The sequence below is a fragment of the Ochotona curzoniae genome, unplaced genomic scaffold (genome assembly GCF_017591425.1).
Source record: "Ochotona curzoniae isolate NIBS_2020 unplaced genomic scaffold, NIBS_Ocur_1.0 contig_4105, whole genome shotgun sequence".
In the NCBI taxonomy this organism is placed as follows: Eukaryota; Metazoa; Chordata; class Mammalia; order Lagomorpha; family Ochotonidae; genus Ochotona; species Ochotona curzoniae.
In genome coordinates, this window is record NW_024466129.1 from 11346031 (window position 1) to 11362831 (window position 16801).

The following is a 16801-nucleotide window of genomic DNA, read 5'->3' on the forward strand; positions in this document are numbered from 1 at the left end:
AGCAATTGTTTCAGAATGTGATTTATGCTGAACCTGCCGACATCCTGTTACTGGTTACCTACACTATTGATATGGTGGTTACTATTGTTGATATGGTGACTGCTCAAGAACAATCAGTCTTGAGACCATGGCTTGCATCCCAGTTTCTCCTTTCCTCCATGAGCCTCAGTTACTGCAGAATATAAAAACCCTCAGTTGAAATCAATAAAATGACAGCTTGATCAAACATCCTGTCTTGCTATTCATTCTTTGTGTCTCTTGTCCTTTCATTCTCTCCTAGGTTGGTTGAGACCCCCGTTGACTATCCTGCTGGATGGGGCAATTGGCACCCAATGTGGGGCTTGAACCCATGACCCTGAGATTGAGTCTCATGCTCTACCAACTGAGCTAGCCGAGCCACGGCAGTGAGAGCACCGATTCCTAACCACTACTGTCCATTCTTCATGTCTCTCATCCCTTCATTCTCTCCTAGGTTGGTTGTGACCCCTGTTGACTGTCCTGCTGGACGGGACAGCCTAGCAGGGAACTACCCAAAGTTCTCCTGCCAGGCATGCCCCAGCCTCAGATTTCAAGTGTGGCCAGTGGGTGTAGCAGTTTGCCCTCAGTCTGGCCTTTGCATTGCTGGGAGTCTCCACAGCCTGGCCCTGCCTGGCTGCCTCCCAGCCCCAGCTCCTATACATGTCAGGGGAGTTTTGTGGTCCAACCTGGCTTGACATATCGCCTATCACCACCATTAGTTATCTGCATCAACTCTCTTGCGTGTTGCCGTCACCCACAGAGGTGAGCCCAAAAGTTCTTACAGAATCTGCCCCCAGATCTGGTTCTCCCGTGTTCTGATGGGTGCTGTGGCCCAGCCTGATGTGGCCCACATTCTGCTCTGACACTGGTAGGCAGGTATTGTGGTCTAGCTCAACCAGGCATGCCTCCCAGCCCCAGCTTTTGTGTGTACCAACAGGTAGCAAGTGATGCTATTTAGTTGAGCGCAGGTGTCCCATATAAGCAGATGCCTTGGCCTGACTCAGACATGCCCTTGGGTTTCCTTCCTCTAAACCATTTCATTTCAGCTCCTTTTTTGTTACCTTCAAGTGTAGTATCCCAGTCTATGGAAGCTTCCATAAGTCATTCCTGCCCTGTCAAGCAAGCCCTCAGCTGTTCCCACTCCAGTACGTACCCAGATTCCCTTGCCTCAGCAAACTGCAGTGCCCTCAACTCCCCTTCCCCAAACCTGCTGGGCAGAGTGGTGTGTCCCAGCCTGCACCCCTCACCTTCCATATATATAAAGGAATTGGTAACTGTGTTGGCACAATAGTATAGTTAATATGAATTTGGTATTAGCCAGGCTGAGTGCCTGGCAGGTATTGGTTGCTTTTGTCCTGGCAATATGACAGTTGTCTAGGTAGAAGGCAACCTAGGCAATTGCTTACTGAGACTTGATTTGAGACCTAATATATGATCTATCGTAGAAAATGTTCCATGCCGTCATGAGAAAAATGTGCAATCTGTAGTTGGTTGAAATGCCCTGTAAAAGTCTCTTAGGCCCGTTTGCTCGATAGTATGTTTCAGTTTTGATGTCTTTATTGATTTTATGTCTGGATGATATGTCCATTGATTAGAGTGGGATGTTGAAGTCACTCAGTGGTGTTGTTGTACTGGAGTTTATCTCTCCCTTTAGCTCTAGTGGTATTTGCTCTATATATCTGGGTGGCCTTGTGTTAGGTTCACACTTATTTATGATGTGTTGTCTTGCTTAATTGAATATTTTTTAGCAAAATATATTGTTCTTTATGTCTTTTTACAGTTTTTGATTTGCAATCTATTTTATCTGCATCAGGATAGTTATGCCTGTTTACTTTGCTTTTTGTTTGCCTGCTATATGCTGCCTTTAAGTTTTAGTCTAGATCTTGTTGAGTTTCCTGTATGCAATTGTTTTGGTTCATGAAGTCAAGCTAAGTCTTTGGCTAGATAATTTCATCCATTTACATTCAAGGTTAGTATTGATAAGAACTAGCACCCGTCATTTTGATTAGCCACTAATTATGTCAGCTCTGTTAGTGAACTTGGTAGCGTCAGGTGTTTGAAAACACTTGGGGTTCACATCTAACACAGGGCTCCACTCAGAATTTCTTGTTAGGCTAGTCTGGTGATAGGAAAGGCTTTCAGTTCTGACTTATCTGGAAAATGCCTTATTTTTCATTCACTTTTAAAGGATAGTTTTCTTGAATATAATATTCGTGGTAGGACTTTTTTTTTTTCTTTTAAAATTTTAAATATACCATTTCATTCTCTCCTGGACTATGTGGGTTCTCCTGAGAAGTCTGATGTTAATCTAATTGATTTTCCTTTATAGAATTCTCTTTGTTCTCAGCTTTGGACAATGTGATTATACGGCTCAGAGAACATCTTTGCTGGTTGAGTCTGCTTGGGTTTTCTTGAGACTTGTATCTGGATGCCCCATTTCTTTTTAAGACCTGTAAAATTTTCAGTTATTTCATTTAGCAGGTTCTCAATACTTTTTTACTTTTCTCTTTCAAAAATATCTATATTATGAATATATGGTCATTTAATGATATAATGTATTTCCTATAGACTTTCTTCACCCTTTTTAGTTCCTTTCTATTTTTGATCTAATTGGTTATTTCAAAATCTGACCCTTGAAGTCAGAAATTCTTTCCTTGGCTCCGTCTATTTTTTCTCTAAAATTTCTTATTTGGTTCTCGCTAATTATTTTTTTCTCCTTAGTAATATTTTCATTCCTGTAACCCATCAATTATCTCATTTCTTTAATCTGTCTATCTGTATTATGCATCTTATTGAGTTTCCTTATGATCATTATTTTGGATTCTTTATTTTTTCAGGAAAAAAAATTTATTTTGATGAAATAGACTTAGTAACTGGTCATAAGCAAACTGTTTATGAGTAATGTTTTGGCATTTGAACATTTCTAATTTATAATGTTTGAAGCATAATCAGTCACATATTAAGCATTTTCAGCATAGTTATTTCTTGAAAAGGCAGTGATGTTTTCAATATATTTTAAAATTTATTTTAATAACATTGTATTATGTGACACAGTTTTATAGGCACTGGGATTCCCCCCACCCCTCCTCTAACCCTCCCCCCATGGTGGATTCCTCCACCTTGTTGTGTGGCCACAGTTCAAGTTCAGCTGAGATTCCTTCATTGCAAGCATATATCAAGCATAGAGACCGACATCTTATTGTCCAGATAAGGTCAACAGCTTTTTGGGGAGACCTTCTCTGGTCTGAAGGTAGAGTCAACAGAGTAAAAACCCAACCAATCAAAAGCCCCAACATATCATCGGCAAAAATATACAATGTTATGGTATTAATTGATGTAATATTGAGTAAACAATCTATTAAAAATAATGCAAGTTCTTAACTGCATCCTGTGACTACTCCATTGACATTTCAGCAGTTGAGGTGTATAACAATTATATTAGGGGTGAAACACAAGGTTTTGAAAGTATTTTTCAAAAACACATGGGTTGAGACAGTATTAATTGCAGGTTCAAAAAGAAAAAAAAATTACAGGTTAAATTAAAGCAAACATGTGGTATCTAACCTTTTGGGATTGGCTTATTTCCCTTAGCATTATGGTTTCTAGTTGGGCCCATTTGGCCACAAAGAACTGCATTTTGTTTTTTTAATAGCTGAGTAGTATTCCATGGAGTAGATAAACCATAGCTTTCTTATCCAGTCCTCTGTTGATGGCTATTTCGGTTGCTTCCAGGTTTTTGCAATTACTGATTGTGCTGCTATGAACATATGGGTGCATGTTGGTTTGTCGTGAAACAGGTATTTTGGATATATTCCTAGGAGTGCTATTGCTGGATCATATGGTATGCAGATTTTGAGTTGTTTAAGTGTTCTCCATATTGATTTCCATAGAGGCTGTACCAACCTGCAGCCCCACCAGCAATGGAGTAGGGTTCCCTTTTCCCCACATCCTCTCCAGCAAGTGTTGTTTGTGTTTCCCTGTATGTGGGCCAATCTTACTGGCGTCAGGTGGTACCTCATCGATGTTTTGATTTGGATTTCCCTTATTGCCAGGGAGCTTGAGCAATTTTTCATGTGTGTGTTTGCCATTTGGACTTGTTCCTTTGTGAAATGTTTGCCCATTTCCCGTGCCCATTTCTTGAGTGACTTGCTTGTTTTGGTGTTTTGGTTGTTTTGGAGTTCTTTGTATATTCTGGAGATTAGCCCTCTATCACCTGTGTAGTGCACAAAGATCTTATCCCATTCTGTGGGTTGCTTTTTTACTTTGTTGATTGTTTCCCTTACTGTGCAGAAGCTTCTTAGTTTAAGGTCCCATTTGTTTTTTTTAAAGATTTATTTTTATTATGTTTTTTTTTTATTGGAAAGGCGGATATACAGAGAGGAGAGACAGAGAGGAAGATCTTCCGTCCGATGATTCACTCCCCAAGTGAGCCCAACGGGCCGATACTATGCCGATCCGAAGCCAGGAGCCTCTTCCGGGTCTCCCACGTGGGTGCAGGTTCCCAAAGCTTTGGGCCGTCCTCGACTGCTTTCCCAGGCCACAGGTAAGGAGCTGGAAGGGAAGCGGGGCTGCCGGGATTAGAACCGGCGTCCATATGGGATCCTGGGTGTGCTAGGCGAGGACCTTAACCACTTGTGCCACCGCGCCGGGCCCAAGGTCCCATTTGTTTTTTTGGTGTCCTTTTTAGGAAGTCAGAACCAACCCCTAGATCTTGCAGGCTATTTCCAACATTTTCTTCCAAGAGTTTGAAGGTTTCTGGATGTAGGTTTCTGGATGTCTTTTATCCATGTAGATTTGATCTTAGTGTATGGTGATAGATGTGGGTCTATTTTTTTTGTTTCTGCAGACTATCAACCAGTTGTCCCAACAGCACTTATTGAAGAGACCTTCCCATTTGCCTGGATTGTCATTTGTCTTTTTCTCAAAGATTATTTGGCTGTAATTGTGTTAGTTCCCTTCTGTTGCTTCTATTCTGCTCCATTGATCCTCCTCTCTATCTTTATGCCAGTACCATGCGGTTTTGATGACGATTGCCCTATAGTATGTCCAGAGATCCGGAACTGTGATTTCCCCCTGTTAACTTTCTGTTCTTCAAGATGGTTCTAGCTATTCGTGGTTTTTTGTGTTTCCAGATGAGCCTTTGTATCACTGTCTCCAGTTCCAATTTGATTGGGATTGCGTTGAATGTGTATATTGCTTTAGGTAGTATTGACATTTTAATGATAATTATTTTACCTATCCAGGAGCATAGGTTGCTATTCCATCTTTTGAGGTCTTGTTCGATTTCTTTTTTAAGTAGTTTGTAGTTTTCTTCAAGAAGTTCTCCTACATTTTTGGTTAGATTTATTCCTAGATACTTCATACTTTTCTTTGTTGCTTTGAATGGTATCTTGCTGATTAGATCTTCTTCCATCTTGAGGCTGTTTGCATACACTATGGCTGTTGATTTTTGCTCATTAATTTTGTACCCTGCCACTCTACCAAACTCTCGTATAAGTTCTAACAGTCTCTGTATTGAGTCTCTTGGTTTTTCTATGTAAAGGATCATGTCATCCGTGTATAGTGAAAGTTTGACTTCTTCATTTCTCATTTGAATTCCTTTGATTTTCTTTTTCTTGTCTTATAGCCTCAGCGAAAACCTCTAGGACTATGTTGAATAGCAGTGGTGATAGCAGACATCCTTGTCCTTGTCTTGTTCCACATCTCAGTGGGAAGGGTTCCGGTTTTTCTCCATTCAGTATGATGCTGGCGTTGGGTTTTTCGTATATTGCTTTGATTATGTTGTGGATTGTTCCTTCTATGCCTAACCTGGTTAGGGTTTTTAGCATGAAGTGGTGTTGGATTTTATCGAAGGCTTTTTCTGCATCTATTGATATTGTTATGTGATTCTTGTTTTTCAGTTTTTGGATGTGGTGTATCACATTTATGGATTTCCAAATGTTGAACCATCCCTGCATTCCAGGAATGAATGCTACTTGATCCGGGTGAATGATCTGTCTGATTTTTTTGAATTCTATTGGCTAGGATTTTGTTGAGAATCTTAGCATCAATGTTCATCAGAGAGATAGGTCTGTAGTTTTCCTTCTCTGTTGGTTCTCAATCCGGTTTTGGGATTAAGGTGATATTGGCTTCATAGAATGAGTTTGGAAGGGTTGCTTCCTTTTCTATTGTTTTGAAGAGTTTGTAGAGCATTGGGGTTAGTTCTGTTCAGATTTTTTTTTTTTATCATTGAGTTATAAAAGGTGAATTTTATTAGCTTCTTAACCCGCAATGTAAATATTTCTCTTAGAACTTTTTCATTCTCTGTAGGTCTTATGTATCAGATCACAAGTGGTGTGTGAATTTTTTAAAAATTTATTTATTTTATTAATTGCATTGTATTATGTGACGCAATGTTATGGGCACTGGGATTCCCCCCACCCCTCCCCGAACCCTCTCCCCATGGTGGATTTCTCCACCTTGCTGCGTTGCCACAATTGAAATTCAGTTGAGGTTCTTTCATTGGAAGTATTTACCAAGCATAAAGTCCAGTGTCTTATCCTAGTGGGTTCAACGATTTCTTGGTGAGACCATCTCTGGTCTGAGGGTAAAGCCAGGAAAATATCATCCCAGTCAATTAGAGGCCCCAACATAACATCAACAGCCATTTACAAACTTATGGCATTAATTGACATGGTATTGATTAATAGTATGTTGATAGGAAAATGCAGTTGCTTAACTACATCCTGTGACTTCTTGATAGACATTTCAATTTTGGTTTATATTCAACCTGATTCCATACAGTTATCAGTTTAGGTACAGTACATTTTTTTTTTTTTTTTAGGATGGGTGTGCAGAGAAATCCCCCACACCCCAGTGAGGTGTAACTAATCTTTGTGTCCCACCTAGTGAGGCATGTTTGGGTCCACGCTGGCTGTTTCCTGTTTGATTCTAAGCTTTCCATGTTGTTGTCTGTCCATTCTAAATTTTTTGTTTGTATGTTTGTTTTGAGGGGTTACTGGAGAGATCCTAATGGTCACTGCAAGGGAGCATGGGAACCCAGAGCCAGAGCCAGGCTAGGACCAGAGAGAGAGCTCGCCTCCCTTGTCCTGAAGAAAGTTTATTATTCTTTTGTTTCTGCAGATCGCTCAGGGCTCCTGGCCATTGTTCTGATGGCGCTGGTTTCTGCAAAGCAGAGTTTGGACTTCTTCCACCTCCTGTGGAGGCTCCAGATGGGGGCGGGTGACCTCAGAGTTCTCGGTCTCCAAAGGCACTCCTATTCACCGTGGTCTCCTTAGCGGTTGGGATGTAGTCCTTGGTGTCCGTGTTGATGGTCTTTGGTGAGGATCTGGGAGTCTTCAGGGTTGGGATGTGAGCCTCCTCCTGACCTCCCGCTCCACTCTGGGGTCTCCCCCCTGCTCCATACTCATGACCTCCTGTTAAGAGGTTTTCAGGGTCGCTCCCAATCCCCCCCTTATGCCTGTGTAGCTTTACTATTGTCTAGTGCCGAATCGAGTCTGTTGTCTATGGGTTATCAGATTTGATCCTGATAGGCTATATTTCACGTCTTCCTCTCTCTTTTTAGGGAGATGGAAGATTTCTCTGCATTCCCTCCCCATTACGGAGTAACATAGGGTGTTAAGAGTGTTTTAGGTTTTACAGTTCTTTGATGTAGATGCATTCTAACTCACATTAATTGTTGTATTATAGGCTACGATGCATTATCTTATTGCATTGGATACATGTTGTCAGAGATTGCAATAATATTACAATGTATAGGTATTATTTTCCAGAGTAACAACTTTTCATCTCAGATTAAGGCAAACATGTGGTATTTAACCTTTGAGATTGGTTCGTTTCTCTTAGCATTATGGTTTTCAGTTGGGCCCATTTGGCCACAAAGAACTGCATTTTGTTTTTTTTGATAGCTGAATAGTATCCCATGGAGTATATGAACCATAGCTTTCTTATCCAGTCCTCTGTTGATGGCTATTTCGGTTGCTTCCAGGTTTTTGCAATTACTGATTGTGCTGCTATGAACATATGGGTGCATGTTGGTTTGTCATGAAACAGGTGTTTTGGATATATTCCTAGGAGTGCTATTGCTGGATCATATGGTATGCTGATTTTCAATTGTTTCAGTATCCTTGACACCTTCCTATCTTCCACACCCATCACACAGACCCCAGCATCTTCTCCTCTTTTATTATTAAGTTGGAGGGTGTGGAGTTCTATATGAGTGGCTTGAATCATGGCGCTCAAACGTCAGAAGATGACTGTGCCAAAAAACAATACAAAAAGGAGCACAATTAGTGTGATTCCTAAATTTATAAAATATGAGTAGAAAGTCAGAAAAAAGATGAGAGTTTGTAAGAATTGGTTAGGAATGCCTCCTGCACAGACAGCCTGAAGATGAGAGTGTGAGATGGCAGAAATCTGGGCATGTAATTCCTGAATGCTAAGGCTAGTAGATGTGTCATTCCCTCCACCTTGGAGGTGAGTTTTAACATCACTCCAAGAGATATTTGAGTCATTATAACAGAGAGGAGTGACACAAATCCATTTGTAAATACTATGGCAAGTGGTACCAAATCTGGTTTTTAAATGTTAAGTTTCATTGCTTCTTCTAATGTACCAATCTTGGCCTCCAAATCTGTCAGTACTTTCCTATGAACTTATTGTACCAGCTGTATGAGGTCCAATAAGGGTAACAAATGCAGTGAGACCCAAAGATAACCCACAAAGCATGGACAAAGTTGTTAAAATTCCAAAGCATAAAAACAGCATCATCAGTCAAATTTACAGGTAACATTACACATCAGGGACTTCTCAAGATACCAAAAGTACCAGGCATCAGGGAACAATTAAGACAATTAGTGACAACACACTTTGTACAAGTTACAGCGTATACAGAGCCATCTCAGGAAAGTGAGAGGGAGCTTACGGCTCCATCTTGTAAGGGAGGAATGTTACTTATCAGCAGTCCCTTTGGAAGTAGCTTGAGTCCTGCGCAGGGATGTCTTTGGTGGTTGAGGGTAGTCAGCAGATGTGCATGTGACATGTCATCATGGCAGGTGTTATCTTCAGACTCGGCCTTCAAAACATCTCCAGGTGGAAGTGTCTGTTGACCTCAGCAAGGGTGGCACTGAGGTTGGTGAAACTCTTGCTGTTTTGGCCAGAGGAAGGCAAGAAGGAGAGATAGCACCAGGGTTCCTCCTGGTACCTAGCTCACTACTCTTCCTCTGGACCTCTGGGAAAGTGGGCTGTAGAGGCAGTCTTTGGGATGTCAGGTTTATAAGTTAGCCGTACCTATATAAATTCTGGAGATCTAACTGTATATTCTGAGAAGCCTTTTGGAATTTTTAGAGAAAGTAGAAGAGAAATGAAGGATAACTTAAAAATAAGTATACAGATCACTTTCAGTATCAGGTGAAAACTATCAAATAACAGCTTTTGAAAATATTTGCCCAAAGGTCTAATGTTCGGTATAAATTTAAAATAAAGGTACAAACTTATTCTCATGGCCCCTTTCAATGTATTTAGCAAGAGAAACCTGGTTGTAAGTGAAGTTGAGCAAAAGCATATGGGTGACTTAAAACATTTCCAATGATAGTCTGAGATTTACATTATGTGAGCCAAAGAAACATTAGCTTAGGATAGCACAATAAAGTAGTTTCAGTAATGATCTAAGACCTTAGACATTTTAAAATTATAAATTGGTTAGAATTACCTGTTATTAGTAGAAACATAAGTTTGCCATGGATGTTCAGATGGCTTACAAATATAGATGGAGGGGAATGCAAAGTGGATTATGATAACGATTTTACCAAGATGACTTGGCGAACATACATCAATTACATCTGTTCTTTAGATAATTTTTCTGTTACAAAAACTTTAGGAGTCAGTTAAAAGTATAGCATTTTGCAACTAGCAAACACAGACAGTAATGTATAATAACAATTAAAATGTATAATTAAAAAATTAAAAAAAATTTTTTGACATTCCCTTTTTCCTTCTTGAAATTGGGGGAGGGGAGAGATAAGGGAAGATGCCCCACCCAGCCTCCTGACCTTCCGAGGGTCCTGCTCAGATAATTTGATAGTTCAACAGTTCTGTATTGCTGTTGATCTTGCCACTCCAATCATGATGAAATCTTTCCAGAATCCACTGGCTGATACAGTCCACCATAGGGTGTTCGATTGCCCAGGTGTTCACTGCCAATGCTTGGCTGGGGTAGTTGATTGATTTGTTCTGTCCTCCATCCTGTGTTATGGTATCAGGTGTCCTCTGCAGTCTCCAGTGTACTGCCATCTTCATGTGTATCTGGATATGCTGTCCACTGCTCTAAGCCTTGGAGGAAGCCCAGCTCTGATGCATTCCACAGTCAGACTGTGGAACCTGCAATTTTCTCCATGGCTGGAGTTCTGAGTCCAGCAGTTCAATTGGGGAGGATTTCCAAAGAAACCTCATTTGAGGTGATCCCAGACCTAATTCTGTGTGTGCATTGCCAACACAGGGTCTGGCAGAGTCCTTTGCCCAAATCAGCCTATGTGCACAGTTAGTTGCAATTGCTAAATCAGTTCTGTCTCCAGCCCTGTCTTCTACACAAACTAATTGGTGTTACTGGCCATCCCGATCCTGCCCATCACCTACTCGGCCCTCACGTAAACCAGTGGAAGCTGCAGCCTAGTTAGAGCGATTCCCCCAATAACCCTCACTTGGCTTTCCCCCTACCCCCACCCTGGTTCCTGTGCTTGCCAGCATGAACAACAGACTGGTCCAGTCTGTCCCACATCTCATTCTGCTCTCCTACATGTCATTGGGCATCAAGGCCTGGTTCAACCCAACCGGTCCCACTATCCATTTCACATTGGTGCTGGCTGGTGCCACTTTTTGTCTAGCCATGCCTGACCCTAGTCCTGGTTTCCATGTTTTCCAATGGGACTTGCAGCCCATCAGAGTGGCCCACTTTCACTCTCAGATCTTGCATTCTCCAGGTGGTCCTATGTTTTAGCTCAACAGAGTTTTGCCTCCATGCCAACATCTGCCTGCTGATGCTGCTGCAAAGCCCAACCAACCCACACCCACTCTGGCTTATGCATGTACCAGTAGGTACTGTCTGCCCAGCCTGGCTTTTCCCCAATCTAGTTTACATGCAGGCCAATGGGTGTTGCAGCCCTGCCTGGCTTGGTCTGCTCTCAATCCCAGCTCTCATGCTCACCAGTGGGAGTAATGGTCTAGCAGAGGAGACCCCTGCAACCCCACTACTGGGTTCGCCCCTCTCCCCCAGGTCTCATATGTGCTGGTTTGATGCTGTGGCCCAGTCTGGAATGGCCCAGCTCACCTCGGTATTTGTCAGTGGGTACTGTAGCCTGGCCTGGCCTGGCCCACCCCCAGTTCCAGCTCACAGTGGTGGAGCTTACAGCCTAGCCAGCCAGCCAGCCCCTAGTTCCAGCTCTAATGTGAACTGGCTGGTATATGGCCTGACCTGGCATGACCCACACACCATTCTGGTCCTAGGATTTTTCCAGTGGGTAATATGAACTGGTCCAGCCTGGTTCACCCCAGACCTGAGCAAAAGTATGCTGGTGGGGACTGTAACCTGGCCTGGTCTGGGCTGCTCTCTTTCTTGGTTCTTGTGCTCACCTGCAGGGACTGTGTCCCAACAGAGGAATTCCCCAAGCTTCTCCATCAGAACTTCTCCTAATGCCAGATCGTGCACACCAGTGGTCCATTGGCCAGTCCTACTTAGTCCATCTCTTGTCCTAGCAGGAACAGTGGCCTTTTATAACTGGCCTTTACCCATTCCAATTCTTACTGCTGGATGTTTCAGCCCAGCCAAGCCTGGTCCACACCCATACACAGCTCACATCTGGCTCGGCAAGGCAGAGTCTAACCCAGCCTGTCCTCCATCCACCCTGGTTCTCATGAGCACCAGTTAGTGCCAGAATCTAGGCCAGTCTGGTACACCCCAGACCCAGTCCATTTTGGGGCCAAGGGACACTTCAGCCATGTCCAGACTAGACTGCAGTCCCTAACTCTGGCCCCCGCGCTTATCAGTGGGACCCACAACCCAGCTAGGGCATCCCTTTAGCCCACCAACCAGGTCCATTCCCAGCCACAAATCTAGTACCATGGCAGTGGTTGTCCTGACCCAGCTTGGCATAGCCCCTTACCTGACTTAGCCTTTGTCTTTGGATGCTGTAGCCTGACCTGGCCAGCCCCCAGTTGCGACTTTCATTGTTAGGTGCTGCAACCTGGTCCTGCTCAGTTTGCTCCTCTTCCTGGCTCACACCAGTAGGTGTGATAGCCTAGCCAGGCATTATCTGCACTCCAGCCTGGTTTCTGTACTTGCCAATGAACTAAGGTTTACATGACCTTGCCCAGTCCACCCCCTTCCAAAACCAATCTGCACAATTGAAAATGGATGGAGCTACCCTGCCCAGCCTACCCAACACCAAGACCTGGACCATGTGATCACCAGTGGCAGCTGTGACCCATTAGGTGAGTTTCCCAAGTTCCCCCTCTCAATTTACTTCTAGACCCAGATCTCACACTTGCCATTGGGTGCTAGGCCCTTACCTTGCATGACCTGCCCCATCCATCTTGGTCTTTGTATGAGCTGGTAGATGTTGCAGCCCAGCCTGCCTCGTGCCCCGTTTTAGTATGCTCATATGATGCTGCAGCCTGGACCTGCTGCACTTGTTCCCAACCCCAGTACCTCTGAGTGTCGGTGAGTTCCAAGGTCATGCCTAGCTCAGTTCATCACCAACCCAACTGTTAACAGTGTAAGCTGTTAGCCAGCAGGACTTGTAATTCCATAGGGTTGAGCCCGCATATCCCCCACAGAATCCACCCCTGGACATGGTTCTCTTGTGTGCTGATTGGTGTCATGGTCCAGCCTAATGTGACCCATCCCCTGATGTGACACTTTCTGTGAGGTACTGAGATGTAGCCTCGTCAGACAGGCCCCAAGCCCTAGTTTGCGTGTGAGCTGGCATGTGTTGGTCAGCAGTGTTCCATGGTAACAAGCCCAGCTCAGGTCTCTCATGTGAGCTGGGGCATTGGTCTGATCAATAAAGGTGTCCCAGTCTCTCTCCTCCAAATCACCAGGAACCAGTCCCTTCACTTACCTGCAAGTACAGGGGCCTTGTCATTTGTGAGTCCCTCAGGAGTCATTCTTTACTTGAAAGATACTCCCAGGACAATCCTCCCGACCTGACCCTATATCACCTTGCTCCCTTTGTTAGTCAGTCCATAATCTTTGTTCCCAAGAGTGCATGGGTTCTCCAGCCCAGCCTTTGCAAGCCCAGTGGATGATGTGCAGGTCCAGTGCTCTGCTACCCACCAGGGTCCCAAGCTTCTGGCACATGTGCTGGCTTTGTGCCTTACCCCTTTACACACCCAATATCCAGGCCCACTTAAGTTTCCATGCCTGGTCCACCAGCACACCAGACCTGCATGCTGATCTGGGGCTCTCCCTTCTGTTCTCCTCACCTCACCTAGGACCAAGTACGTGAAGGAATGCCCAGGTTCACTCCAAATGGAGTTTTTAATGGAAGCTTCCTGCAGGCAATCTGTTCCTTAATACAATCAGTGCTTTTGGGACTGTTACGCAGAAGAAGGGGTGTGTTTTCTGTTCTAGGGAGATAGAGGAACCCCAGCATATGTGGGTGCTCATGTCCTGGGACAATCCATAAAGGGCTGGGACCATTAAACTGGGAACTCAAAGGAGCCTCATGGATTCTAGTGCCTCCTGGTTGAGATTTCAAAGCATTTTAGATTGTTTAAACCTGAAATTAAGAAAACATGTCATTGTGCCAGTCATGTCTGAGCTGAACTCACAGGGAATGCCTGGGGAGATTGCAAGCCAGAGGGGGTCCTGCAGCTGCAGGGGGGTCCTGCACCTGCAGATCACACAGGTGCCTTTCCTAGGCCATCCTAGATGTCCTACCACAGGGCACTGTGTATCCCCCATGTTATCCTTGTGATCGAGCTCCTTCTCTGGATATATGCTGACCATCATGTCCTCTTACACCCAGTGTTTTTCAGAAGTATTTGTGTTCTTGTGTAAGCCATCAAATCCTGTCCACAAATCAAACCCTGTCCAGGAGGAATGGATTCAGTAATGGTAAGGTGAGTTGAGGAACTAGCTTCCTTGGATAAGGCCGTGGTAGCTCATGGTGACAATATTGGGATTAAACTCCTATGGTATTTGCAGCTTCTGGTTTACAAATGGAATTTTGCTTTTCATGAGGAGTGACCAGAGTCGTCTAATTTGGCTGGGGTATTTGGGCTGAGCTGAAGTCTCCACGTCAGCGGCTGCTCAGTGATTTGGCAGCATTTGTTTCATCAATCCTTTTGCTTTCAGGCTGGGCTGTGTTTACAGCAGACTTATAACAAAATGAATAGATGCATTACTAACTGATAAGGCTGTGCTTCCAAAGCATTATAGTGGACAATGCTATGGCCTCAACTGAGGATTGATTTATCATCAATTTTAGGGAACATTTCTGTCTCCTCCCTAAAATGTTCAAGACACAACTCGGTTGTGTTTTCTCTGATTTGGAACTCGAACGTAACTTGAATGTATTTGGTTGGGTCTATCATTTTTAATTACTGACATTGCTGCTGGATGTATTTTTTTTTTCCTTTTAACCTCCCGTAGGTTCTTATGGTATAATGCATCTGTCTTGGTGAGGTACAAGAAGCATTTCAAAAACTTAGGGAAACCTGTACACTTTCTAAGGTAAACTAGATGGAGAAACAAGAAAAGAACAATCCAAGTGGTAAAATAATGTTTTATTCCATGGATGAACAAATGCTACCATGCCACATCCCACTTCCCTTTGACCAGATCTTGTGCCCAGAGCTGGCTTCCCCTTTCTGAACTAATTGGCTCTGTAGTAAGTCAAGCCCGTTGAAACAGCAAAAGCATGATCAGGTAGCATTCAGGTCGGTCGTGCTTGTCGGTGCGTTGATTCTTTTTGCAAATAGTGAGGCATCCCCTTTAATGTCCTAGAATGGAGATCTTCCAACCAACCCTAGTACAACTGACATTCAAAGCTCAAATGGATGAAACCAAAAACCCCCAAAACACCAAAAAAAGCAACATGGACACATTTCCTCTGCAGACAGGATGTGAGGGACACTCCCAGCAGGACAGGAGCTGGAGAAACCAGTACCGACATTCAGGTTGTCAACAAGCTCAAAAGGAAATGACAGTAATTGATATATGTTCAAACTAGCACTTCTAGAGAGTCCAGATCAGCCAAAGAGTGTCCGCATGCAAGCTCAACACAAGGTTAGTGCTGTGGGAGGTGGCGGGCAACTGCACAAATGCTGGACACACATTCCTTTCTTTATATACAACAAAATGAAATATACACTGGGAACACTGGCTGTACATTTGGTCAGCGTGTATCTCACAAAGCTAGCGCAGAAGAACACAAGCCTTGTTGCTAGTGGCAGGAGGGTAAATAAGCCATCCCCACAACTGGAGACAGACATGGTCCCTTACTTTCCTTCAGGACACCAGTGACCTGAGCATACACAGCAGACCTGGAGGGGGCTGGGTGGAATCCACGCTTTTAAAAAAAAGTGTCACCTGAAAAGACTAAAGAATACGCGTAAGTAGACTATGGGAAATATACAGCCAAATCCCAATGTAGAGAGCTCTGATTATGTTTTCTTTTCCTGAATCCTATTGAGTGTCTCCTTCTTAAGTGTGTGTAAGGTCTCCACAAAGCCTGAAGGCAACCTTGGGGAAACAATAGTTATTTCTGGTCTATTCCTTTATCCAAACAGGTGCAAAGTTCATTGAAGAAAAGAAAGCAAACCAAATCAAAACAAAACCCACCAACCTGCAAACAAATAAACAAGCCACCAAAAACCCCAAACCCCATGACCAGAGACAATGGAATGTCAAGTTAAAAAAAAAAAACCCAGAAATAAGAATGAATTTATAAGGTTAACTGTTAGTGTTGTTATGATGATACTTTGTACAGAAAAGGGTCTGTCTTCTTGGGGCAGCCCCTTACAAGGTCAAATCTCCTAAGTATAGAAAGGAGCGAGCCAATTTAGGGACACACACTGTTAATTGTGCTATGATTGTTTCCTTGGCACAGTTATATCAGACAGGATGTAATGCTGAAGACGTGAACACAGTACTCTAATGTAGAGGGTGGGTCTTAATGCTACTGTTTGATAGCTTGAATTTAAGGGCCAGTTCCATGTGGGCCCAAAGTGGGACTTCGCTGCCATCTGTCCTTTCTTTGTTCCTTGGGGAAGGGGCTATGGGATGTGCCAGCTGCAGTATGGCCAGGAGGAGGCAATGCTGCTGATGTGGAATGTTCCAGGCAGTGTGGAGGCCATCACGAACCATGGCGCATCTCCACCTGGGAAGGAGCTTGTTTCCCAAGCAAAGCCGCCTTCCTTATCTGAGACACGCATGCTATGGGACATGAACACCTCTGTCCCCACCCCACCCTTGAAGGGAAGAGACAGGGCGGGGACATTCCTCAGTTGCATATAGTTGTAGAAAGAACCACATCTGTGCTTCCGGCTGACTTGTAATTAGTCCTCCTCTTCATCTTCTTTTGTTGTGACAGTGGGTAGCTTGTCCTGAATCCTGAAGCATTCCACGAAGAAGTTGATAATGGACCGGTATAGATGCTGCTTGAGGAATGTGCTGTGAAAGTAATGGCTTTCATCTGGGTATATCTGCAAGAGACATGGAGAAGTTACTCCTGGTCTACCCTTTCAATGAAACGTGAGATAAAGAGCTTAGTGACACTCAGGACTG

The 16801-nt window shown here is 43.7% G+C and overlaps 1 protein-coding gene across 1 annotated transcript in view; it reads right to left on the reverse strand.

The window, feature by feature from the left end:
• Positions 1–14786: 14786 nt before the first annotated feature.
• Positions 14787–16801, reverse strand: part of DPP6 (dipeptidyl peptidase like 6) — a 768584-nt gene continuing 766569 nt past the window's right edge. Inside the window, exon 26 of the mRNA XM_040984381.1 lies at positions 14787–16719. Within this exon, the coding sequence (XP_040840315.1) occupies positions 16573–16719 (147 nt within the window). The 3' untranslated portion in view covers positions 14787–16572. The remainder of the gene's footprint in view (positions 16720–16801) is intronic.